This window comes from Halichoerus grypus, chromosome 9 (genome assembly GCF_964656455.1).
Source record: "Halichoerus grypus chromosome 9, mHalGry1.hap1.1, whole genome shotgun sequence".
Lineage (NCBI taxonomy): Eukaryota > Metazoa > Chordata > Mammalia > Carnivora > Phocidae > Halichoerus > Halichoerus grypus.
In genome coordinates this window covers 25,841,931-25,869,323 of record NC_135720.1, presented here as the reverse complement: position 1 = coordinate 25,869,323, position 27,393 = coordinate 25,841,931, and the positions used below count along the sequence as shown (strand labels likewise).

Sequence of the window (27,393 nt, the reverse complement as noted above, 5' to 3'; positions counted from 1 at the left end):
CTGGCAATGAATTTCCTTGATTTTTGTTTGTCTGAGAGTCTTTATTTCTCTTTCACTTGAAGGATAATTTTGTTGGCTACAGAATTCTGGGTTGCTGGGTTCTTTTCTTTCAACACTTATTCTACTCTACTCTCTTCTTGCTTGCCTGGTTTCTGAGGAGACATCCAATGTAATTCTTATTCTTGTTCTTCTTTGGTAGGGTTTTGTTTTGTTTTTGTTCTTTGGGTTCTTTAAGATTTTATCTTTGATTTTCTGGAGTTTGAATGTAATACGCCTAGGTGTAGATTTTTTGGTATTCACTATGCTTGGTATTCTCTAAGCTTCCTGGATCTGTGGTTTGGAATCTGTCAATAATTTTAGAAAATTCTCAGCCATTATCACTTCAAGTATTTTTTTTGTTTCTTTCTCTTTGTTCTCCATGTGATACTCCCATTAGACATATGTACACATTTTATAATTGTCCCACATTTCTTGGATAACCTGTTCCTTTCTTTTTCAGTCATTTTTTTCTCTTTGCTTTTCAATTTGGTAAGCTTCTATTGATGTATCTCCAGGCTCATTGATTCTTCCCTCGGCTATGTCCAGTCTGCTATTGAGCACATCAAAAGCATTATTCATTTCCATTTCAGTGTTTTTAATTTCTAGTTTCTTTTTCATTCTTTCTTAGAGTTTTCATTTCTTTGTTTTTATTACTAATCTGTTCTTTGGTTGCATGTTTACTTTTTTCATTAGAGTCCTTGACTTATTTATTATAAATATTTTAAATTCCTTGTCTAATAATTCCAACAACATCCCTGCCATATAAGTCTGGTTCTGATGTTTGCTTTATCAAACTGTTCTCTTTCCTCTTAGCATGACTTGTAATTTTTTGTTGAAAGCTAGACATAATGTATTAGGTAAAAGGAACTGAGGTAAATAGGTCTTCAGTGTGCGGTTTTATGTTTATATGGCTAGATGTTAGCCTGTGTTTACTGTTTGTTGTATCTGTGGTGTCAGAGGCTACAATTTATTTTGGTGTTCTTTTTTGTCCCCCCTGTTGTCATTGAGTTTCCCTAGAGATCCCTTAAATAGGGTTTGAGCCTTCTAGTTCTTTTTAGCTGTGATCACTGGTCATTATAAGGAATTCTTATTGATGTGATATCAAACGGGAAGGAAGGAGAAGGGAAGAGTTCTATAGTTTCATGGTTGGGTCTTAGTTTTTTAGTGCGCTGTGCCCTGAGCTAGGACTTTCACAGTGTTTTTTCAGTCATTTTTGTTTGTTGTTTTGTTTCCTTTCATTTTTGTACCTCTAAGAGGCAGGAAGCCTGGAAGGGAGTGGAGGTAGGTGTTTCCCCTCCCCCAGATTGGTTAGATTCTGGTAAAATAGTTTCTCTTGAGGGAAGTCCTTTGGTAAGGAGAAGAGAACTCTTCAGGCACATTTCAAAAAAAGTTACCTCCTCCCCCTTTCTGGTCTGAAATCAGGAAGAATGAAGACATTTTTCTTTGATCTTCACAGTGAGAACCTGGTGGGGCTCCTGGAAGTAAAACACATGCAAGTTTTAAATTCATGCAAGTGGGGAGAGAATGTTCCCCTAAGGCTAGGCTTCCGGGGGTTCTTAATATCTTAAAACTAGTTCACTGCTCCAGCAGGGAGTTTCTGCCTCCAATAAGCTGTGTTTCTCTGTTCAGTGTGTCTCTCCAGCTTTTGGGGTTCTGGTTTACCTTGTGACCGTAATTCTCTGATGGATCAAAGAAGAGCTGTTGAAGTTTTTCAGCTTCTTTTTTGTTGTGAGGATGGAAGTTAGGACTTGCAAGCTCTTTACATGTCCAACCAGAAGCCAGATGGCTCAGTTATTAGAATTTAGGCTTGACTTCAGTATTTGGACAACAGAGAATACACTTAACAATTTGAGGATCATGGGAGAATACTAAATTATTTTACCCTCTAATTATGAGGTACATTTATGTTAAAATCTCAGTGATTTGTCAAGCAATAAATGTAAATGTAACTTTACATTAACATTTAAAATTAAGTAAATGCAAGATAGGTTCATATTCGAAAAGATATTATAGAATTTTTAGTCTGCAACTTTGTTTTCTATCATTTTGGAAAATCAGATAAAACTCAAGAAATCCCACTCCCATGACTTCCATTAGGGATTTCTACTCAGAGAAAACTCTGCTTATATTTATACATAAAATGCTGACTTACATGAGTATAAGGCTTTATAATTTACCATATTTTTTATTAATGCTTTTTACTTATTTATTTATTGTAATAATTTCTACACCCACCGTGGGGCTCAAACTCACAACCCCCAGGTCAAGAGTTACATGCTCTTCCAACTGAGCCAGCCAGGGGCCCCTACCATATTCTTTACATTCTCTCATTTGATACACTCATTACAATCACTTGCTGAGGCAAGTAGGTCTGGAACCATGTTATGGGTGGGAATCTGGATTTAAGTAAGTTGTCTGAGGCCACAGAATAAGTTCTGGTCTGAAATTCAAAACCAAGTCTCAGTGCTCTATCTACTGATTAGACCAGCAGGTGGAAAGATGAACTGAGCCTTCCTCATAATAAACTTACCAACCGAGCAGCAAGTACTAAACACATTACTAATAAAGAAGAGCTGTGACACAGAAAAAAACAAGTCAATATTTGCACTGTAAATGAAAAAATTTCCTCTGGGGTAGAGATGAAGTCATAGGGTCATTTAGAGCTGGGAAATTTGAACGTGTTTGTCCCTCTGTTAATATAGCCCACAGAATTTGGGGATATGTTAAGCTTTGATAATATATTACATAATTTGGAACTTTTATAATATCGTTCTTCCAGAAACACCAGTTCTCACTGATGTGACTTTCAGCCTGCTGGTTTTTAAATAGGCTTTTGTTGTTGTTCCTCCTTTCCTCACTCAATGCAGAGGCAACAAAAGGTGGAGCCCTCTAGGACTGGTGAACAGTGGCATGGCCTTGAATCACCACAGGGAGACATCCACTTCTCAGACCAAGTCCTCTTGAGGAAAAACCCTATTACCCTGCCAAAAATGCATACTGTAAACTTTCTTTTTGCCTTACCCAAAGGGACCTACAGTTGGTTACCGGGGCAGCCTCCCAGGGATACTGGACTCTGGCTCTGAATTGACTCTTAGCCTGGCAACTCAGAAAGCCACTGTACTCCTTAGGTCGGAGTGTGGATGTTTAGGAGCTACAGTTTTGGCTCAGGACAGCTCAGAGGACCTATGGCTTGCTGTTGTCTGCTCATGCCTAACGTTGTAAAATTCCTTTCAAGGTTTTATGTATTTATAGAAGTTGGGTACTTCATCGTTTTGGCAGTCTGATACAATAAACAACAATAAAACACTTCTAGAATGATGTTAGGAATTTAAACTATAATAGACCTATTACATTTTGTTGAGTCATTTGACCTATTTCTGAACAAGAAAAGAAATCCTATCCAACCAAGTTCAGGGAAAAAAACTCTACCCTTGGAGTTGGTTCTTTTGAATGAGCAGAAGTAGCTTTCTGAAACCCTATTAGGATCCATAGTTTCCACTTCAGTTGCTCTATTATGTCAATATGAGAGGTGAAATTACTTACTTTTACATATGTAGAGGAATTATTAATTTTTTAAAAAAGGTTCTGGTGTTTCTTGTCTTTGGATGAAAATTGTTGGAGATCTCGAGGGGATTTATTTATTTAAAAGATTTTTATCCACTCATTTTAGGGAGGGGGAGAGAGAGAGAGAGAGAGAGAGAGAGTGAGCAGTGGGAGGAACAGAGGGAGGGGGACAAGCGAACTCCACGCTGAGCCTGACGCAGGGCTGGATACCACAACCCTGAGATCATGACCTGAGCTAAAATCAAGAGTGGGACGTTTAATTGACTGAATCACCCAGGAGCCCCTGGAGGGGCTTAACTTAGTAAATGGCTTTTGAAAACCATTTTTCTAGATAGAACTTAGATTTATTTTAGATAGCATTCTCATAATCAGATCGAAATAATGAAAACCTCTGTGTGTTTTCAAGCCTCTTCCCCTGCTCATGTCCTCTGATTACAAGTGGCCTCAACTTCAAGTTAATCTGCCTTCCCTGGGCCAACCACCCACTCACTCTGCGTGGGTCACAAAACTGGGATTCTTTGATTTACCTCTACTCTGTGTTACACCTTCCAAAAGAAAAAAAAAAATGATTATTTACCTTTCAAAGCCACTTCTTTAAAGCAAACCTGTATGCACATTCTCTGATAATTCAGATAAAACAGCAATATTTTATTATAGCTTTGAACATTTTTCTAAACTGGTATGATAGGAGAAATAATTGTTCTCATAAGTAATGTGGTAAAATTGCCAAAAAAGGGCAAGAATATGGACGGGAGTGGCCATTTACCACATATAGACCATTACACACAGATTGAAATATCTCCTTTCTTGCTTCCTCTCTCTCTCATCCCTAGTTCTGTATGCACCATTATTGTCAGAATACCCTATCAACTTGATCTAGAATATTGTTTCTTGCAAGATGTCATTATATGTGAAGCATCCCACTCCTTCCAGCCTAAATCATAACCACATAGAGATGGGAAGGAAATGCACGAAAAAGGAAAAGGTGGCTGTAGGGGCTGGGTGACCACTGCCTTTCTAATTATCCACACACCTAACACAGCTGGTACCTGCCTAACACGCCCCGAATAGCTGAACCTGAAATATAGTACTCCTCAAAAACGTTTAAGTCCTGGATCCAGTCCTTTGCCTAGCATGACATGGTTGTAACAGATGATTTAAATGCCTCACTCCTCAAAATGTGGTCTGCACATCAGCACTGTCAGGGAGCTATTAGAGATGCAGAAAACCTCAGGCTACTCTAGTTCTACGGCATCAAAAGTTGCATTTTAACAAAAATTTCCAGGTAATTTAGAGGGACATTAGAGTTTGTACTATGTACAAGTCAGAGCCATTATCCTACATAAAGTGGGCTCTAAATGGTAATTATAGCAGGTTTTATGGACAGTCATCTGGAGGTTTTTGATAAAAATACATAAAACATTTGACCAATCAATCCTACCCCCCAGAAGCCTATCTGATAGAAATAACAACACGTGTAAGGGATTTGATTATAAATAAAGATCAGTTTATTCGAACATTGCCCATAGTGGCCATAAAGAACTAATTAAAGGAAGGAGAGAGAAAGGGAGAAGGGAGGAAAGAGACCCAAGCCTGTAAACAAAACCAATGGGCATCAAAATGGGAAGAGTTGAATAAATGATGATCTACACACACCATAAAGTATTATTTGGCCACTGAAAAAGAATAAATTAAAGCAGCACCTGGGTGGCTCAGTCGGTTAAGCATCTGACTCTTGATTTCAGCTCAGGTCATGATCTCAGGGTCCTGGGATCAAGCCCTGCATCAAACTCCACGCTCAGTGTAGGGTCTGCTGGAGATTCTCTCTCTCTCTGCCCCTCCCATCACGTTCTCTCTTTCAAATAAAAGAATCTTAAAAAATAAATAAAGCCATACCAGTTAACTTGAAGTGATTTCCATTGCTAAGCGAGAAAAGCAGAAAAAAAGTGTGGATGTTACGATTTTTGTAAAATAATGGCAACCTACCTGTAAATAGATGTGTATACATGTACATATGTGTGTGATTACCTGAGCAAGTAAGAAAACAAGGACAGACAGGTACTAGTTTGGTAACTTGGGTGGCCTGAGTGCAGGGAGGAGGGAGCCAAGCAAAAAGAAAAAGTGAAACAAAAAAGGACACTTAATAAAGCCAGTGGTATGGATTGATGCCACTTTAGCATTTATGTAAAAGTTTATGTAGATTTAAATTGACAATTTAAAAAATAAACAGAGATAGTGAAGATAAAAAATGAGACTTCCTCTGTTCATCAAGCTAGTAAATGGACTCCCTTCCTTAGAGTAACTGAGGGTTGCTTGATGCTTCTAGAGAAAAAATGTTTGGTTACCCTACAATAAAACACTGAGCTAGCTTCACTTAGCCACTCCTGGTGTGGGGGGAGGGGGGTTGAGGACACTGCGGGGGGGGGGGGGGCGGGGAGGGCTCCCCTAGCTCCTCCCCAACATGTTGCTTGACTCCCTGGTGAGTACTCACACAAGCAAACCCATACTAGAGTACATTGGCGCCTACCAAGCAGGAGACCCGGCTCCAGCAACACAGCAGTCTAGAGGGTAATAGATGGAGGTTGAGGGCACGACATTTTGCCTGCTGATAAACATGCCTCAGTTGACCATCATAGCAATCTCAGTGAAAATGAAGAGCTACTTCTCACCTTTCATACTGATGAAGTGTATTATCTATTGATTTCCCTCCAACCAAAATTAGAAAAATTCTAATTTCCTACCTAGTTCCTTTAACCTTCAGTTAAATGCTTTTCTTTTCCCTGCTTTGTACTTAAGATACCTTGGGCCATATTGGTTCTTGTGCTTTTCTCTACCCCAACCTGTTACACTGAAGATGAAACCAAACCAAACTTACTTTCCCCAGATTGCCCAAATACATCAGATACAAAATACCACACTTGGTTTAACACAGCTCTAGCATAATTCATGTTGTAAAGGAGGAAAAGTTCAATGTCTCTTTCCCCCACATCCCCACGTTGAATGCTTGTCCAGTGGGTAAGTTCAAACCATTCCACCAGGAACCTTGAGGCCCACCCACAGCAGTGGTCTGAGAGACAGAAGGGAGTATTCACACCAGGAGAAAAACTACTGAGAACTCCAATGAGCCATTCCAACCTGTCTGTAGTGGGCAAAGGCCTCAACTATTGGCTTATCAACGCAAAGATGGTGAATTGTGTAACAAAGTATGTCCATGTAACCTTTCTCCACTTTAACACAGGCTCTATGAACACACCCGTGACCTCAGTCTTTTCCTCTTCAACGATGCACTGCTTGTTTCTAGTCGGGGCACATCTCATACTCCATTTGAGAGGACTTCAAAATCAACCTACCAGTTCATTGCATCAGTGGCCCTTCATAGGTTACTTGTAGAGGATATTCCAGATTCCAAATGTATGTATTCTTTTTCTTCCAAGACTTAAAGACCTTTAGAAAGCTATATTATATAATGCTCATTAACTATTAGAATATAAAGTAGGAAAAGGACTAGAATTTTCATTTGCAGGTTTGCAAATAGTTCAAGTATTTTAGGATTTCATTAATGTAAACTTTGCACCTATCGGAAATAGCAAAGGAAAGGAACGCTGGCGTTGTCAGACATGCACCCTACATATCAGGAAAACAACTTTGAAAAATCATAAAGGGAGGCATGAACCCACATCATCCTGAGTTCTTTGAAGCAATCTGACAGGAGAGCCACTACTCACTACTGCTTGTAAATGTTACAATTCTATACTTTTACCTATCACTTTTCCATTTTACTAGGGCTACACTGTCTATAGATGTTACTATATCTTAGATTTTTATATGCTGTTTCCATTCCACTAGGATTAAGTGATTATTACAAATCTATGTACCTTTTCTTCCTTAAATTCATATTCAAGTTGACACTTCTGTAATTGACAGATTTGCAAAGGATGTTTAGTAACAGACATTTCACTCATTAATAACCTCAATAGAACTCTCGTCTGTTACAAAAAGAAATCCTACTTAAAACTACCATGCCTATTTTTAGTTATTATCCTACACGCTACTTCCCAAGCTTAAAAGGATCCTTCTCTTTTCTCAGTTTCTGTTAGGCCAGACAATCTGAATGGAATACCTCTCGTTCCAATACTCTTCATCGCACGTCAAGGCAGGACTTACGGTTAAAGCTGGAACGAAGGACTTAGATAAAGAACTCACCCTTAAAAAAGGGCTGCTTCCCTTTAGCTTTAGCCTCATTTTAAATCTGAGCCTGAGAAAAAAATGAACACCAAAGGTGAAAATAAGTATTTCCACCTAGAAAACAAACTCCGGTGACATGGGTTAGTAATCTATAATCACCGGGAATGGTTAAAGAGGGTAGGACATCTGCTTTCAGTCTCCCCTTAGTCAGCTGTGCTGTCTCAAAACATCGTTATGTAACCTGCTAGACAGCTGGCACTCAGCTACATAGTTGGCTTAATTCCGACAAGGTGGTCCAGGCCTAGCTCTCAGCATCTCTACCTGCACCAACTCTTAGTGCAGACCTTTACTGGTTCCAGTCCTTCAGGAGTGGCCGAGACAAGGAGTTAAAGAACATGACACCATCTACCATCTACCAGTCTTTAAAAATAACTAATTTGGGTGCCTGGGTGGCTCAGGTGGTTAAGTGTCTGCCTTCAGCTCGGGTCACGATCCCAGGGTCCTGGGACCGAGCCCCACATCAGGCTCCCTGCTGAGCAGTCCCTCTCCCTCTGCCTGCCCCTCTCCTTGCTTGTACTCTCTCTCTCTCTAAAATAAATAAAAAAATTTTAAAAACCCTGCTAGTTAAACAATCACAAAGATAAGATTTTTTAGATTATATTTGAATTATTCAGTATTTTTAGGAAGTTATATTCTAAACTGGACTCATATTGGAATCCCTTTTTAGTTTTCATGAAGTTCCTAAAGATGACTTGGTCAATTCTTGAATTTTAAAATATTTTTTTCTTTTGATTGTGACCTGCCAAGATTAATTAGTAGACCTCAAATATTTTTACAGATATCAAGAATGCATTTATTCTTCATGGTCCAAAACGTGAATGGATTTGTGCTACAGAGGTTGAGGATGATAAATTCCTATGGTTGTCAGTCCTCCAAAGTGCAATCAAAAGTAGTATGGAGAAGTGAGAAAACATTATGGGCGCTTATTCTCCCTGGCAAAGACAATGTATTTTCTGTTCCAGAAGATCCGTAGGAAGCAGAATGATGATTTGTCATGGATGATGGGAGAATGAACTAGGATGACCCATAAAGTCCCTCCTAACTTTTAAGCTTTATCATCTGTGTTCAACTACATGAAGAAATGTAAAGTAAGAACAAGTTGAGTCCAAAATTTTGAAGCACTTCTTTTGGTAGTTATTTTTCACAGACACTATTGTTTAGATTAATTTGACAGAACAAGGATAATTGTGTATTTAAAGTTTTGTTTTATGATCTAATGAAAACGTCAGAATAAAAAAATGTTTCTTAAATGATCGGTCTAGAGAAATATTTTGTTGACTTACCTATTGTATCTTTATAAATTTTCATGATATAATCACTGATTTTAAAATTGTATAAGAAATATAAATGGCAATTTATTCAAAAACCTGTCACATATGCCCTTAATATGAATGTACTCTCCAGAGAGCATTAAAAATAAACCACTACAAAGGTTACTAAAAAGTTTTCTGTGATTTTTAAGTGTTTCTTGGTTGCAAAATTAGAATTTTTAGACCTTCCAAGTAAGAAGTTTTAAAAAGTTAAATTAGACATTGTTAAATTAGAAGGCTGTTGGGAAAAAACAAACAAAACACCTTTTTTTTTTTTTAAAGATTTTATTTATTTATTTGATAGAGAGAGAGCACAAGTAGGCAGAGTGGCAGGCAGGGGGAGAGGGAGAAGCAGTTTCTCCTTTGAGCAGGGAGCCCGCTTCTCCCTCTACCCCTCCCTGCTGCTCATGATCTCTCTCTCTCTCAAATAAATAAAGATCTTTAAAAAAAAAAAACAAAAATAAAGAAATTAAGACAATTCTGTTTGAAGAGAAACAGCAAAACACGTGTTCAGTAGTTTTCTGTACCTTTAAAACCTTCATTTAATTATTTAACAAGCTGAAGCCATAATCTGTTAGGCACTTGGAAATTTCTGCTGATGTATGCAGTAGTAGTAATATTTTTTACTTGAAGTAGATATTGATCTTGGAAGCTTTCAGTTGTCAGTTTCCTTTTTGTTTCATATTCTCCTTTAAGATAGTAAAAATCTAGTAGAGTCTAGGATTGTGAACTGGGCTATTTTAAACATTTTCTTTTTTCAATAACAAACATAAATTTCTTCTAATTCTTAAAAATTTAAATTCTTGTTAAAAAATGTAGAGAAATTAAAATATTGTGCTGTTTTATTAGTGTAAAATCACTGTGATTCCGTTACGGTATTATCCATGCAGCTTAACATCTATGATCCACAGACACACTAAACCATTAAAGGGAATATCTGCTATTAGCAGTGAATGCAAATTTACATATGTTATCAAAATGTATATATCATATAATATGAAACAAATCCTAAGACATTTTATCATCCTGAATAGGGCGCACTTCAGAAGCTCTGTTAATAGGAAAAACCAGTCTCTATGGCCAAAGATTGAATGACAAGATAGCTGAAGGTAAACTAGAAATATCAAGGAATTTCCATTTATTCCGTGAATAATTAATGCCCTCAGAAGTTTTAAAACATTATTACTTGAAAATAATCTCTGTAGCGACTGATAAGCATAAATCTCTAACTGAGAATTAAGTGCATAAATCATGCAAAAAATGGTGTTTGAATGTGGACAGTACTTATGTTGTTTGTGGTTTCAACACCTTCCCTTTGCTTCTAGGGGACAATTAACACCTGACTTCATAGCCATTTCCTAAGTTTACATGACTGCTGAGTTAAAATTTCACACACAAAATTTTTAGGTTACCGGTGAAATTGCTCAATTTTCACTGGGAAAATTATAAAATCTGACACCCAAGTTGACATGGAAGAGCCTGAAAGTACCACGTGACTCCTGAGCAATGCAGATTATGGTTAAAGAATGCCTCATCCAATATAGTCCCTTCAAATCAAAAATTAACTAGGAAGCTCATTTTAAAGATTTCTACAAAATATAGATTTTTTAATGTAAAATACTAAACCTAAAAGACAAATTGACAATTTAATTTTGTCTCCTTTTGCAAATATTTCAGTCTGTGCTTGAGATATAAATAGGAAGGCCATTCTGTAAATCAAATCAGGGTGAGGTTCTGGCCACATAAGTATACTGGACACTGTCAGGTATTCCTGATGCTATGGCATAAGAAGGGTGGGCTGTGCCAACAAACACAATATATCCTCCAGGAAAAGTCATCCTGACCCTTTTATTGTTGAAATTAAAAAATAAAAGATACTTAAATACAGGTGAACATATAGGGCAAAACAGAATCATAAAATTTAATGTTGAATTAAGCAGTGAGCTGAACGTTTGGGTCTCCAAATTGGCTTGAACCCAAAACTGCTTAAAAATGGGTATGTTCACAGTTAACGGCAATTGGCTTATAGGTGAGAGAATGGTCGAAGCTGTTCCAGTTGAACTTCCAGAGAAATTCTCTCTTCAAGAACATCCTGAAAAAGATGCAAAGTTAAATTATGTTTCAAAGTGTATAAAAATGAAGGCACATCTAACAACAACTCAGCATCAAGAACACAATTTAAATTTGTTAAGACAACGAAGGGAGAGTCATATTTTAAAAGGATACTTCACTTAGCAAAGCAGTTTATGTATAGGTAGTATTAAAATATGATCTTAATTAAAATCTTTTTCTTATTAAATAAATCAGGGTAATAAAATGTTTCTTGTTTAATTATTAGAAAAGCCAATATTTGCAAATGATGCTATTAATGCATGCATTTTGCATAAAGCCTACCTCCTGCAGTAATAGATGAATCAATTAACACAGATTCTTTTTCCCGGTGATTATATCTGGTCATGACAACTCCTAAATCTCATTTGAGTTTTGGTTTCACAAAGAATAAATTTATTTTGCAATCAGAATTTTTAATCACTGTTGATTTTGAGCAGTCTTTTCACATAGCCAGTGAATCCTAACTCATCTACTTTCTTTTTTTTCTCGGACATGCTGATAGTATTGTGTTTTAACCAGAACTACCTCTTGCTATTTCATATCATACTTCCTATTTTCTGTTCGTTCAAGATAATGAGAAAGGTGATTTTTAAAATAGCTCCTACATACATGTTTCTATAGGTGGCTTTAGTTCTTCAAAAAAACATGTGCCAACAAAATTTTCATTGTCAAGGTATGGTTCTAGCAAGCTTTCCTTAGTTTTACATTCTTTCTTTACAACAGACCATATTCATGATCATAGAATGACTACAAATATCTTTGATCAAAGTGCTATACAAAAATATCATTCATTCACATATATTTATCAAATCCTAACATGTGCTAGGTTTTGGGGATAGAAACAAGATGGTTATGAATTTATCTAGGAAGCCCCAGCTGACTTCTGATGTCCTGCCTGAACGTAACACATCCCTCTCTCTTTTCTCTCAAAAGTATTTTGGTTTGGACAACATATATATGGTCACCCTGAATAGAAAAAATGATGATTTGCTCTCAGTGAGTTCATTTTATTAGGAGAGAGAACCAAATGTGACAGAGACAGATAATAATTCCAGATAGTGTGATAAAAGCTAGATGAGGGATACAAACAGAATGTTATGGGAACAAACTAACTCTGCATTCATTTTACACTTCACAGACTCTTTTCTCCTCATTTTTGTCGTTTACACCCTTGCTACTCAAAGTTGGACCAAAAGTTCAGCAGCATTCCATCACCTGGAAGCTTACGAGAAACGCAGAATTCTCAGGTCCCGCTCCATACCTAGTATGAATCAGAATTTGCGTTTTAAGGCAACCCCTGATTAACTATATACACATGAAGATGTGAGGGCCACTGGTTTACAACAATTGAATGCTTAATAATGTTGGTAAACCATAAATGATTCTGGCTAATTTTTATTTGTAGAGATTCAAAGAAATCATAGTAGTAAGAAAGAAAAACAAACCTATTCTTCTCACGTATAAATGATGGGAGTACACATTGGCCATAAGCACCATTTCTACTTAAGGCTTGTTTTTCCTTTTTCACATGCAAAATCTCAATTGTCCCCATCTTCTTTAGACCTGTTCAACTCCCTTTAATAGAATCTGAGTAGTCTTTGATAAAAGGATAAACTAACAATAGTCAAATCATCTTAGAATTAAATAAGAGTGTAGAGAACCACGTATATGACCTTGGAGGTACCCGAGGTCACAACATTTCCTCTCTTGGGTTTCATTATGAAAGTTCAGGAACATTATAGGAACAGTGATGCCATATATATATATATACATATATATATATGGCAAGACAGATCAGAATTGAGTATACAGAATTCCTTTTAATATACAAAGATTCAAAGGCGTAAAGAACATTTTAGATACACATTTCTCTTGCTACCCAGGAAGTTTCATACTAGCTAACAGTTGCTGGATCATTTCTAAGTTCCAGTTAACTGAGATGTTCTGAGTCCATGGAACTTCCCAAGTAAAGATTCAGAATACCTTTAATTGTTGCTGCAATTCACTATTCAATCTGGCCAAAACTGTGTTGGTTTCCTTATTGCGTCTAATTGATGCCTGAATTGCTTTCTTATCTTTCCCAACAGACCTGAGAAGATAAAGAGGGCAAGAAAACATGACTGTCATTTCTTATCTTTAAATTCTCTCCATTCTTCCCTGCCCTCTAAATCCAGAAAGTAGAGGGAGCATCTTTTGCCTTAATAGCATAGCTCAACCTCACTTGCTCAGTTTCAACGGTCAACCAAAAGTATCTAAGCTTCAGAAGCTTAAGTAGTATTGTTATTGTTTCCATTCTTCTTCTGTAGAATCACCTGAGTTTTAGTTAGTCCAGAGCAGGCATCAGCAACCATTTTCTATCAACAACCACATAGTAAATATTTTAATTTGTGGGCCATATGATTTCTGCAGCATATTCTTGCTTTTGGTGTCTTTTTCTCTTTCTCTCTCCCTTCTCTTTTTTACACAAATGTAAAAGTCATTTTTAGCTCTCGGCCTTACAAAAACAGGCCATGGGATGAATTTGGTCCAGGAGCCCTAGTTGGCCAATTCTTGGTCTAGGACAACCATAGTTAAAATCTTAGTGTTACTCTACACTATTAATTATTTTAGAAATCTGCTCTAGACTACTGAATCATTGAACACTACATCAAAAACTAATGATGTACTACATGGTGGCTAACTGAACATAATAAAAAAAATCTGCTCTAGGGTTTGCGTTAGGTTGTTAAAATGAAATTGCAATTGAACCTGATAATGGAAAGGGGGAAAGTGGGGAGAATATTACACCTATTCATAAAAGAGAAAACTCTCAAAGAGGAGCAGCTAAGAACCTCTGCTCAACTAGAGAGCTAGTCTGACCATAATTTCTTTCATTTTGATACGTTAAGTGCTGTACTTTTTGCTCCTAGTCATTACGTTTGTTTAGGAACAGCTCTGATTACCTAGGAATAGAAGGCTGTGATGCAAGCACAGCAGCTAAGACACCTGTCTTTTGTGTGTGTTCATCAACTTCTGGCCTTAATTCATCTTCTGATTTCAATCTTCTTCGAACAGGTTTAGGTGGTGGAGCAAGAGGTGTGGTGCCCTTGCTCTACAAGAGAAGAGGTCCGTTAACAATGAGCATGTCTTCAAGACAGTCACGGTTGTAGCACTTTACCAACATCATTTGCTTTCTTTAAACTGCTTATTCTCCAAAATTTAAAAGTCACCTGTCCCACTTTAAAACAATTTACGTATTTGTAACACAGCGAAGTTAAAATTTCAATGCAACAGGGTGCTCCTGGCTGACATCACAACTGTGGAACGTACCTAACCAGACACTAACATACGCTCCTTGAGGCCTCAATCTGACTCAGAACTGTAATATTCACGATTTAAGTATTAACAAGAAAGATGTTCAATATATATACTGTTTAATAAATATAAAAGGGTGTCTCCAGGGGTGCCTGGGTGGCTCAGTAGGTTAAGCATCTGACTTTGGCTCAGGTCATGATCTCAGGAGGTCCTGGAACTGGGCTCTGCATTGCGTTCCCCACTCAGTGGGGAACCTGCTTCTCCCTGTCCCTTTGACCCTCCCCAACTCGTGTTCTTCTCTCTCTCAAATAATCTTAAAAAAAAGAGGGGGGAGAGGAGTCTCCAGAAATATGCATCCATTATCATCATAGGATTTCCTATTCAAAAATACTAAAATATGTCATCTTAATAAAACAATTAATAAAGAAGTAGAAAGCTAGGCAATGCTTTAAAAACTCACAACTAAGATGCACAATAATTGTAACTCTTGAATATGAGTGGACATTTTGTTGGAAACTGTGAATCTTCCCTCAACAGATTCAAATACGGTATTTTGGTATTTACCATAACTTCATTTGATCTGTTAATAAATAAAAATGACAACTGCCATATCTTTGGTTAAGTGCTATTTTTAATTTGTTGCTGTGAGCTGACAAAAATAAAATTCACTATTAAAAAATATCACAGAAATATAGTAAAAAATAAAGTGTCCAGAAAGTAGAATTTAAGCACTCTCAGAAACACATGCTGTAGTAACTATTGGAAGTGTCTGGGTGATAACAGGAAAAAAAAACTACCAAAACTTTTCTTTCAATGGAAAAACATGCAAATATCTATAATTTACTTTAAAATGCAAAAATAGGTAAGAAGGATTGATGTAGACAGATGGATGGACAGGTATGTGATAATGCAAGTATAGTAAAATATTAATGGTACAGTCAAGGTGTGGGTTTATTGATGTATACAACGTAAAATTCTCTCAACTTGACTGTATGTTTAAACATTTTCACAATAAAATGTTGGGGGAAAATTATCCCCAAGACAGTAAAAAAAAAAGAACACAGAGTATAACACCCTTAGAGGGTTGGCAATTTTTCTCTACGACACTGAAGATTGCAATAAAACAAATGGAATTTGACCAATAAGGAAAGTGTATTTTCTATATGTGGAAGAATGTCATCAGCAGATAAATTCTGAGAACCTATGGCATATACTAGATGACAGACTAGCATCTCCTAGAGTTTTTAAATAGGCAGACCCTGTTCTGAGACAGACCAAATATATTACAGTTAGAGGCTTAGATGCTCTGCAGTTAACTTCATTTCTAAGATTTTCGTCATCTTTAAAATCTTACAAACTAAAAATAATATCATATAACTTTTTATATGTACAAAATAATCAATATTATAGAAGACTTCACGTACCACATTGGCGGGAACACTAGCAGCTGTCTTTTCTTCAATTTTACTATCTGTTTTGGCAACTCGAAGAGAACTTGCAGGATCAGAAGCTTTTTCAACCTAGAGATGAATATATTATCGCTCCTAATTATACATAAGCAGTATATAATTATGCATAAATACATATGTTAACACATCAGAGAGTAAAATGTTAAGAAAATATTCATTCTGATAATAAGGAATGTGAAAAAAACCCCATAAAATGACCATTCTCTACTGTAGAAGGACAGAGAGCAGGGGAGGGCTGAGGATACAGCCCAGCACTGTTTGGAAAGTTCTTGTGGGTTGGGGAGGGGATACCTCCCCCACAGGGGCATGAGTACCAGTACCCTATGCACACCTGTACTTCCCCTCAGGTCCTCCCCTGCCTTCCTGGCGGCTCAGGCCATACCCCAAGTGGCCCCAGGGCTAGGCAGAAAGTTTCAGGTTGGAAGAAGTAGCTAGTAGAAGTTCTTGCCACAAGAACTGAACAGCGTCTTCCAGAACACTGTCTGCAAAGATGGAATCTGGCAGCTGTAGTCTGCAGGTCTAACTCAAGTGACTTACTATCATATGCATGGAGCGTAGCTAGGAAATCTTCACCAAATCACACATCAGATGCAAGCCCCCGAGCAGTGTGTTAGCCATGCCCGGATGGTTGTTTGTGTCTTTTCCCGAGACAGCTAACTCCCACCCAGATTCTTATTAGGCATTATATTGTAACCAGCAGGTATCTAAGGCCAATTAAGTACTTAAGAAGCACAGACCTAACCTGGGGGATATGAATTCTCTATTACTCACTGATGTCCACTCTAACATCTGCTCTTTTAGAGCTTCCTCTGTTGATAGAACTGCTTATGAATATAATGTGGGAAGAGTTTCCCAGCAGAAAATTAGATAAGCCCTTGAAAACTGACCGGCAAGACCTCTGGATGTTTCTCGGCTTCATCATCTTGTTCTTCATTGACGTTTGATGCAGCAAATACTTCGAATTGGCTGAAATCTGCAAAATTTGGTTGCTCTGGTATCTGCTGAGGTGAGGTACTAGTGTGAGTGATTAGGCCATCGGCATCCACTGGGCGATGCACTACGGGACCAGGAGCCTACATGATGGATTAGGATGGAGGAACACACATTTTGTTAGTTTATCACTGTCAGCGACCTTCTTCTTTGAAAATATACTGTAGAGATGCTTTGTTATCTGTAAATTCAGGGAGATGAGCGACGGTAGCATCTAGCTCTAAAAATCGTTAAGTGGAATGCTGAGACACTCAAAAAATTAAGATGACAAACCTTCAATAAGAAAGATACTTTTACAAAATTCATATTGCAAAGAAAGTACATCAAAGGACAGGGAGGGTCTGGCCCTACTCTCTAACTCTCCACTTCATCCACATTTTTCTGAATTAGGCTACTGCACAATAGTTTGTGCTTTTAACAAGTTATTTTTTTAAAACATGTTTATGTTTCTAAAAAGGTTAATTTAAAGTGTGAAAACCACTGCTCTAACTATCCTCCCAACACTTCAGTGTACTTCCCTTCAGTTCGTCCTCCACTCCCTTGCCAGAGCGATCCTTCTAAAATCTTCAATCCAAAAACACAGATGAGTATTTAACTTTTGGCCAAGCACTATGGGAATAACAGCGAACGAACAAATAAGGCTGATGCCCTAATGAAGCAGACCATGCAGTGCAGGGTAAGAGACAAGTACACAAGGACTTGAGACACAGTGTGAGGAGTTTGATGACAATGCAAGTACAGGATGCTATAGGAATAAATCTGCAGTCTCTTCCCTGCTTACACCCTTTAAACATTCTCTCTCCTGTAAGAATTCTGTCCTTCTTAGTACAATACAGAGATACTTTGCCCCTTTCCCACCTCTTCAGTCTCATTCCTCATCACTCCAGTGGTACTGAACCAACTCCTGTTCCCTGGAACATGCCAGACCATGTCATTCCTTCTGACTGGAGTGCCCTCTCTCCGATCTCTCAAGTCTCTGCTTAAAGTCTCACTTCCTTCATTTTACTTACACCTTTCCAATGTGATTCTTGACTTTACTAGTTAGTCAAGCTGTGCTGAAGCACTTCATAAATATATCTAGCACAGCCCTCCTATTATAATTGTTGTTTATAGGTCTATCTTCCCCACTGGACTGGTTCTTGAGTCAAGTGACCAACTCACTGGGTTTCACAGTTCAACCCAATATAAGTATTTTCGTTGGTACTTTAGATAAACGAAATATTCAAATTTCAGTATCTTTTATGATTAAGAAACCATCTTTTTAACTTCAAATAACCAACTTCATTGTAAGAATCTAACTCAGAAAAATCAACCAAATTCATTCATGTAAAAGGTAGTCAGCCAGTTACATAAAACTATCAGCTATAATCCAGAATCTGTCTTAGAACATACCAGATGGAAACAATTTCAACCTGGCAGGGATGAAGAGGTCATCTTACATTTCCTTTACTGACGGACTAACATCTCCAGGGAGATGCAGCAAAGGCATGGAGCCTCTGCGAGACCCAGGACACACAGGGACATCTCCTATCTCCCAACCCACTGTTCTCTCCACTAAACCTTCCGTTATCAAGACATTATCATTTGGTCCACTTTTAAGTTTCTTTCAAAAAATAATCATTATTCTTGACTTTCAAAATAAAACTTAGCTTCCCTGAATAAAATGCTCATTAAGAATGACAATTAGGTAATTCCTGATCTTCAAAATAATTCTAGAACAGAAGCAAACCTTAACAGACAAATACAATTGTTCAGTAATGAATACGTTGGAGAATTACCTGTGAGGGCTGTGGTCTTGGAGGCACTGCAGGAGGATGGGCAACAACTCCAGCCTGTTGTTGTCCTAAGTAAATACACAAGTCGTCTTCTTAGTAAATACATACTTCTCTAGTAGAACAAACTGGCTGAGTGAATGTGATCAAATGATAAAGACTTCTAAGAATGCTTGATAAGTATTGGAAGGCATTTATTATCTTGTAAAACTATCTAGATATGACCTAATGACCAAGCCTCATGGCCTTTTCTCAGACCTCGTATCTTTCCTTTTTTTTTTTTTAGGGAGTTATTTTATTTTGTAGGCTCCACACCCAGCGTGGAGCCCAATGTGGGGCTTGAACTCATGACCCTGATATCCAGACCTGAGCTGAGATCAAGAGCTGGACACTGAACCGACTGAGCCATGCAGGCACTCTATCTCAGACCTCATTTCTCTTGTTCTATTGCACAAGGCACTCTTGACATGCTTGTTTCCGTAACACTAAACATTCTTAGCTTTCTTCTATTTCTGAATGTTCTTCAGCTATAAAATATGCAGACTTCCAAATTTTCTCTTTGCATTTAATACTTTACTCAATCATTTCTATATAAATGATTCTCAAATAATACAATCTTTCTTAGCCCACACGTCCGGTGGCCTACTACTACAGCCCCTTTTCCTCATCATTCCAAACCTTTAATGTCCAAAAACAGAACATCATCACCCTCTGCTCCTAACTTTTCTATTTTGATCATCATTTATTAATAACAATAAAACCAGTTATATAAAAATTAAAACCTTGAAGTTATGAGTCTTCTGTCAGCTAACTGAAGACCTATCACCTTTTCCTCCTTGAACTCTCCACATGGTTGTTTTAAAATCTCTTGTGGCATCTCTCAGGTTCCCATCTTTATCATTTTCACTCAAACACATTAAGAAAAAAAAAAATTCCTCTCATCTGACACCTTTTAAACTCAAAATTTTTCTTCAGTTAACTAAAAAATAAGACACAGTGAGAGAAAATGAAATAAAATGTTATGCTCTTTAATGAACTTTAAAATCAAACGATAATAGATATTATGGTTCTTTAACCCCTACCTGTGGTGACTGCAAAGGTCCGATTCATATCTAAAGAGGATGATCTGGAATGAGAAGGCTGCGGCCTTGGAGGGGGAGGTGGTGGTGCAGTGTTATCAGGCGACGTTCCTGAATGAGACCTGTAAAATTCACCCCGTTACAACTGGTCATGCTACCGGTATTGGAGCTTTTTTCTTTTTAAAGCGTTCAAACTTGGCTAAGCAGCAAAGGATCTTATAGGTGTGATATTTTCTCAAGTAGGTATGTAAGTATTACAATGAATAAGGACAGGACTGTTTATGATATGCATTAAACAAGTAATTATGTAATATGGCAAATAATCTTTTTATGAAGCATAATTATACATTTTTTAAAATTTCAAAAAATTTGAAAAAAAGTTTATTAACATGAATTCAAGGTAGACAGAAACCTAGTAACATTTTCCTGTTCAATTAAAGATAATATTAGTTTGAAAAACCAGTTTCAAAAAAGGGAAACTTTACTTTCAGACATGGTTAGCTTTCACCTTATTTAAAGTTTGAAGTTTGGTAAGCTGAAATAGAATCTGGCTCAGCTACTTGAGGTGCCCATTCCTGCATCCCCACAGGCAATTTCATTATAGTGCTGGCTATGCTCATTCTGGACCCGCCCTAGAGATTCATTTTTTTTTTTTTTTAAGATTTTATTTATTTATTTGACAGAGAGAGAGGGAACACAAGCAGGGGGAGTGGGAGAGGGAGAAGCAGGCTTCCCGCGGAGCAGGGAGCCCGATGCGGGGCTTGATCCCAGGACCCTGGGAGACGCTTAACGACTGCGCCACCCAGGCACCCCTAAGATTCACTTTTTTGCCACTAAAGTCTTCTGTAATCTGAAAAGAGTCTCATGGACTCTGGGAATCTGATCCTCACTTATAGGGATAAAAAGGAAAATAAAATCCAAGATGACCGAAGAGAAATAATTATACAAAGAAGCAGTCTTTGGCTCTGGAAGTTCTTCTGAGATTCTATATTACTAGTCTCTTTCTATATTCTCCAAGCCCATGGCAAAAGGATACTTAGCACGTATAAAGATGAGGGGAAAAAGATGCTCTGTCCTGCACACAATTTTCAGTGGATGGTTAAGCCCTTGCAGACAAATCCCTTGCCACCTTCACCCTATCCCATACCTTTTTTATTTGTGCCTGAGAAGTTATATGCAATGCAGATCTTTAGGGTAGGTAGGTAGCCCAACACTAGGGTGTGTGCTTCCAGATGGCATTTTAAAACACAGAATGCTGTGGGCACTTGCCATAAGGCTATACAAGGAAATCTGTACATTTATTACTTAGACAGACTCTCAACTGTTTACCTACAAACAGGACTGTATTAAACTGCTAATGCTACTATAGCTCTTTTTAGGCCTTCCACAGAATACCATCGGAACAATAAGGGCTCCTCTTGCTTTCCTATTAAAGTTGGAAAAGAATCAAAATTATTCCCCTTCTACGTAAATCAATAGGTAACCTAACAGCCTTCAGAGAACTGAAGAATAGAGGAAAATAATTCATACTTGGTTCTAAAATAATTCTTAATATTAAAATGTAACAAGATATTTTAATATACTTTTTATTGACAGAAATACTGACCTTTGATGAGTTACATTGTTTCCAATCTGTTCTGGGTCTGAAGTAAAAGAGTCTGAACTACTGTACCCATCTGCTGATAAATGGAATATATCCTATTTAATAATAATCTTTTATTCACTTTTTACCCTATATACTCTAAACAAATATAGTAACTCTTATTTCAAATCAGAGATATTTAAAGACTGGCTAATAGATTAACAGTTCACCCTAGTGTTATTAAATGTAAAAAATTACATATAAATCATGGCATACTTACACAATGAAATACTACACACAAAACAAGTTATAATCTAGAGAAGTAAACACAGGAATAAAAATATGCTTAGACAATAATAAAACTTACGAGATTAGCCAGATGTTCCCCATTTTTCACCTGAGAAAATTATCATTTCCAAATCCTCAAAATCTTATAAAGGAGCAGAGTCCCAGAGGCAAACTAATGGTTGTGACGCAATGACAAATTTTAAAACAGAAACTGAGGGACAGTGTGAAGGAACACTGCTACTTACTTTCAAGGATTATAAATTGGAGGGACTGGTTATTTGGTTTGGCTTCATTTCAAAATGTATCCCTTTCCTTTTTCATAGCAAATAACTGAATTGTTTAATTGGTACAGGAAGGATGCTAAAACTAATGTATTTCCATTTGGATGTACCAACAGGCATCTCAAACCTGAGGTGTCCAAAACTCAACTTCTGTTTTTCCCCCAACAAAACTACTGTTACCACAGCCTTCCTCAATTCCCAGTGGCTCAGACTAAAATTCCCTGAATCGCCCATGACCTCCCACTCCCATCCTGTATCACACAGGCAAACAAGTCCTGTGCTCTTTTCTGAAAAAATATGGCCAGAATCTCAGGAGTGCTGAGCAGTGCACTTCTCCTGCTCTCACCCTTGGCCACCCGTCCTCTTCTCTTGCCTGTGTTATTCTAATTGTTTTTTAAACGGTCTTTCCTGTTTTGACTCTTGCTTTCTTCAGGCCTATTACCAATACAGCAGAGTGATCCTCATAAAAAAAAAAAAAAAAAAAAAAAAAAAAAAGGAAGGTCAGACCACATCACTTCTCCATTCAAAACCTCCTAATGGCTTTTTACCTCATTCAGTAAAAGTTACTCTTACACTGCTCCCTAATTACTCCTCTACCACTTGCTACTTCTGCCTGCCAAATATGCTAACTGATTCTATTCCAGGTGTTCGCCTGCTGTTTCCAGCAGAAGGCAGTTATCTAAATCAGAGCTTCACATATGCTGTTTCCTGTGCCTTAAACGTCCTTCCTTCAGATATTCATAGTTGAATCCCTCATCTCCTTCAAGTTTTAACCCAAATGTCATCTTTTGGTAAGGTCTTCTTTGACCACCTTATTTAAAATGTCACTCCCTCTTCTCTTTCCCAGATTTTTTTTTTTTTAAGATTTTATTTATTTATTTGACAGAGAGAGAGGGAACACAAGCAGGCGGAGTGCAGAGGGAGAAGCAGGCTCCCCGCAGAGCAGGGAGCCCGATGCGGGGCTCGATCCCAGGACCCTGGGATCATGACCTGAACCGAAGGCAGATGCTTAATGACTGAGCCACCCAGGGGCCCCTCCCAGCTTTATTCTTATCCAGGGTGTTAATTATCTCCTAAGACAGGAGTTAAGATTTTTTCCCCCTCTTACATCCCCTACTGAATGTAAGCTCCATAAGGGCAAAGATTTTTTTCTGTTTTAACTGCTGAATGAATCCCCAGTGTCTAGAACAGAGCCTGCCACATACTATTCCTTTAACATAGGCTGAATAAATGAATGTACACACAATTTCTTGTGAGACAAAGGAGCAAGTGGGAAGTCCATGGACTAAATGTGGTTAACTGAGAGGGATGGCAAACAGAAGCAGGTCCAGGTGGCAATAAGCAACCATTTACTCATACAGAGGGTAGGGTATTTAAAAGGGTTGACTAATCTCTACTTTATTCAGTAAAGGTAATATGAAATAGCTATACATTTGAATTATTCAGATTCTAAATCCAGACTTAATCAACTTCAAATGGAAACTGTAATGCTATTTTTCACTTACCTACAGTATTTCCAGAAGCAAATTTCACCGATGAATTTATCTTACTTTCCTCTGACAGGTCAGATGGTTTCACAAGTAATGGGCTAGTGGGATTAGTATGATCTAGTAGAGAATTAATAGTTAAAAATACAAGAACTGAATTAATAAATTCATAAACTTCAGAGTATAAGACTTCATTTATATATTCCAAAGAAGTAGCAGGTAAACCTCATGAGATGTAACACAAAATAGCATTTTTAATAAAAATATAAGCTTGTTCATATAGAATTTTGTTTTCTGCCATAACAGAAAATAGGTTATGACAAAAAAGTCAACTTGCATGTTCATACTTTATTAATTTTATCCCTTCAGAGTAATTGCTTAAAATACCACACAAATGGTTGTAAAATAAGTAATTTATAATGTTGACTTATACAGAAAATAAATATACTTCTGAGAAAATATACCTGTAACTAAAACATTTAATCTAAAATGAGAAACTTCGAGAATTTAAGCAAAACAATTTCAAAGCCAAAATTTTATTTTAACATATACCTCTTCAGTTAAAATCTGAACATACTTTAATGTAAGTTCACAGCAGTTATCATAAAAACCCACAGGGTAGAGGCATGTGGGTGACTTAGTCAGTTAAGCGACTGACTCTTGATTTTGGCTCAGGTCATGATCTCAAGGTCTTGAGATGAAGCCCTGCATGGGCCGTGGAGCCTGCTTAAGATCTTCTCTCCCTTTCCTTCTGCTCCTCCTCACCCTCTGCTTACAGGCACTCTAAAATAAATAAATAAAATCTTAAAAAAACTACAACCTACAGAGTATTAGAAAAGTCGCATTTCCAAGTGTCCTTATTTTTAAACTTTATAACATAAATTCAACAGTTTCCCTTTTCTTAAAAAATTTTAAAAGATTTATTTGAGAGAAGGAGAGAGAGAGCACATGCAGGGGGAGGGGGAGAGAGAGAGAGAGAATCCTCAAGCAGACTCCCCACTGAGCTCGGAAGCCAACACAGGGCTGGCTCCCAGGACCCTGAGATTATGACCTGAGCCAAAATCAAGAGTTGGGTGCCCAACCGACTGAACCATTCAGGCACCCCTCAACAGTTTCCTTTTTGAAACTGTAATATAAATTGAACAATACATACAGCCAAACATATATATGTAAACTAGTAGAAAGTACCGTTAAAAAATAAACAATTATAAAAGAAATCTGAGCCCTCAAAGAATAATTGTGTATTTCAGTTTGACACTAATCTAAAATACAACCCAGCAACAGCTTCCTTACCACTGCCAGTTCTTTTCAGTTCCATTTCCTGCATGTGGATTTTGCTTGGAGTCATACGAATGGGAACTGGATGAACAATAGCGGTATCCTAGAGACAAATGGGAGGAAATACAGACTTTGCATTAAAAATGCCAAGCTGATACCATGAAATAATAAAAACTAACAACACTTTAAATAGACTTTCTTATTTATGCTAAGGCAAGCATGAAAATAAATTTCTTAATTACAAGTTTTAGAATCACATGTAAAAAATCAAGTTCACCATGTGTGCCTAATAATCTGATTTCTTTTATAAAAAGTACATTTTAACTTCTGAGTGGTTAAAGCTTTGAGTGAAAAAAGATCTATAAAACTACCTACAGGTGAAGACAATATTCAAAGGCAAAGTGTGAGATGATCTCATCAAATTATACAAATCTGAACCTTTGAGGTTAAAGCGAACTATTTCATGAGAACCCAAAGACTAACAGACTGAACTCTTCTTCCCTAAACTGCTGAAAAAAATCTGACATTTACTTTTTCCTATATAAAACAAAGGTAACAGTGCTTTGCTATATTGTAACAGCCGGCACGATACATAGTGTCTACAGATTAGTTCTACAGAGCTGTTTAAAACTTCCACAAAGGCATGCATTTTTAAAGAGGCATAAGTTAAGACTCCTACTCTTAATTAACATTCCAGTATTTTTCTTAAACCTTTTCACGACTGGAATACATCTGATATTCCTAAACTTCATGAGTGGCAAGTCCAGTAAGAGGAGTAAGGAAATTGGTAGTACAGACTTTTTGAAAAGAATGCAAACAGCAAAGTAAGAAGAGAGGACAAACGCCAAGCCTCTCCAAAAGAGAACAAAATGAGAAAGGTGCCCCTAGGGCCACGGGCAGGCCTGGCCCTGGGAGCTGAGACCCACAGGGGAGGAACCAGAATAGGATCGGGCATTTGGCTTAGCAGCAACAGACCAGTACTGCCAAGGGGGCTCCGCTCCTTCTACGAGGTGTCAGTTCATGTTTTGTATATGCTGCTGCCAAACACTGAACTTGAGATCCTTCAATTTCGAATATCTAGTTATGAGTTATGCTTATAACTCAGTGTGAAGGATAATGACTTTTCAGTTTAAGTCAGACACCATTTTTGGTTGAGAGTAGCAGGTAACACCAAATCTCTGCTCGAGGAAGTTCCGTTCCAACATACTGTCTCTTGTTTGACAGGTCTCCCTGGCTTACTCTCATCATCTCCACATTCAACCAATTTATAACAAATGAATTCTTTGTTGCAATTATACTGATAGATCCATTCACAGTAATTTTCTGCCCCACGCCAGCGAGATTGTGGAAAGAGCTCTAACATTTCCCCTATAACTCTAAAATTAGTTATAAAGATGAATATTATAACTGGATAAAAGTTTAGATTTCTCACAAAATAATGAGTTACTCTCAGGAAAATATTTTTAACAATATACTTAAGAGGTTCTTTGTTGTATTTATGGTTATAAAAACCACGGCTTTAGGAATAACTACTACTTTCTTAACTCACAATTTTAGTGGCAGAAATAAATGCCGTAAGAATCAAAATTTAACCTTATAAGGCAAGATCAAAGGAGAAAAAAATGATAACTCATGAGACAATAAATTCTTATTCCAAACCCAAAACAAGCTAGGAAAAAACATGCAAAAAAAATTTATTAGATGTTTTAACTCATAATATTCATCTAACATATATTTTCTGTGTATATAAGATCAGGTATATAAAACTTTTAACAGTTGGAACTATGAAGTAACCTTTTCATATATTTCCAGTACAATACATGGAACGCATGATAATGACTCCAAGAAAAGAAAATCATGAATGTTCTTTCTATTCATTCTCCAAATAATTTGCCTAAGTTTCTGTGCCAGCAAATCAATTTTGTATCACATACTTCAGACACACAACCACTGGTTGCTGTGAGCCTGCAACAGTTTTAGTCCAGCAGATCCAGCTGCTAGCAGGACAAGGCAATTCCTTGCAGAGCATTACACAGATGACAGGCCTACCCTCCAACTAGTATACATTTACGAAGCTCCATTTGTGATTGTGAACTGCAGTAGGATAGAGAGCTTTGACTCTAAGCATTTGACATCCGAATGAAGAACCATGAATGCCAACATGCTTCTGAGTCCTGAGACATCAGATGCTCCAAACTAGCATCCTCTAATTTAAAAATAGAGAAAAAAGTATAAAGACTGACTAGCAGGCTCTGCCCAGTTTCTTCTACCTATTCAAATCACCTCATCACCTTTAGGAAACCCATTCCTAATCACTCATGGCACATTTAGGTCATATATTTGGGCATCTGATTTATGTATACTTTATTGACTGTATTATGCTCATCTATTGTATTTTCTACTTGCCTTAAATCCCATTATCCTGCCTGAGTCCAGCCTCTCTACTTCTCATTTCTGTGTCACTCATCATCTTGCTCTCTCTTGATCCCATCGATCCTTCACATTGTCTGTTGCCTGAGTGATCTTTCCCAAGTGCCTCTTTCTCACCCCCATCTTGTCATGGCACTCCTGGCTGGCTATGAGATGAAGTTCAGATCCTTGGT

At 37.4% G+C, this 27,393-nt stretch overlaps 2 protein-coding genes across 11 annotated transcripts in view; one reads left to right on the top strand and one right to left on the bottom strand.

The window, feature by feature from the left end:
* The window catches only part of ECT2L (epithelial cell transforming 2 like), a 71,907-nt gene extending 62,606 nt beyond the window's left edge, over window positions 1-9,301 (top strand). For 3 of the 4 annotated variants that reach the window (XM_036097886.2, XM_036097882.2, XM_036097881.2), the window contains 2 exons: window positions 6,842-7,014; window positions 8,627-9,301. In XM_036097886.2, the coding sequence (XP_035953779.1) occupies window positions 6,842-7,014; window positions 8,627-8,754 (301 nt within the window). In that variant the 3' untranslated portion in view covers window positions 8,755-9,301. Of the gene's footprint in view, window positions 1-6,841; window positions 7,015-8,626 lie in introns of those variants that run through there. The other variant, XM_036097887.2, reaches the window with a different exon arrangement.
* A 1,680-nt stretch (window positions 9,302-10,981) lies between these two features.
* The window catches only part of REPS1 (RALBP1 associated Eps domain containing 1), an 86,160-nt gene continuing 69,748 nt past the window's right edge, over window positions 10,982-27,393 (bottom strand). For 4 of the 7 annotated variants that reach the window (XM_036097890.2, XM_078054664.1, XM_036097888.2 and 1 more), the window contains 10 exons: window positions 24,806-24,893; window positions 23,531-23,632; window positions 21,481-21,553; window positions 19,878-19,996; window positions 18,802-18,866; window positions 16,921-17,106; window positions 15,989-16,084; window positions 14,213-14,361; window positions 13,254-13,359; window positions 10,982-11,250 (listed from right to left, as the gene is read on the bottom strand). In XM_036097890.2, the coding sequence (XP_035953783.1) occupies window positions 11,182-11,250; window positions 13,254-13,359; window positions 14,213-14,361; window positions 15,989-16,084; window positions 16,921-17,106; window positions 18,802-18,866; window positions 19,878-19,996; window positions 21,481-21,553; window positions 23,531-23,632; window positions 24,806-24,893 (1,053 nt within the window). In that variant the 3' untranslated portion in view covers window positions 10,982-11,181. The remainder of the gene's footprint in view (window positions 11,251-13,253; window positions 13,360-14,212; window positions 14,362-15,988; window positions 16,085-16,920; window positions 17,107-18,801; window positions 18,867-19,877; window positions 19,997-21,480; window positions 21,554-23,530; window positions 23,633-24,805; window positions 24,894-27,393) is intronic. The other 3 variants (XM_036097889.2, XM_036097892.2, XM_078054665.1) reach the window with 2 other exon arrangements.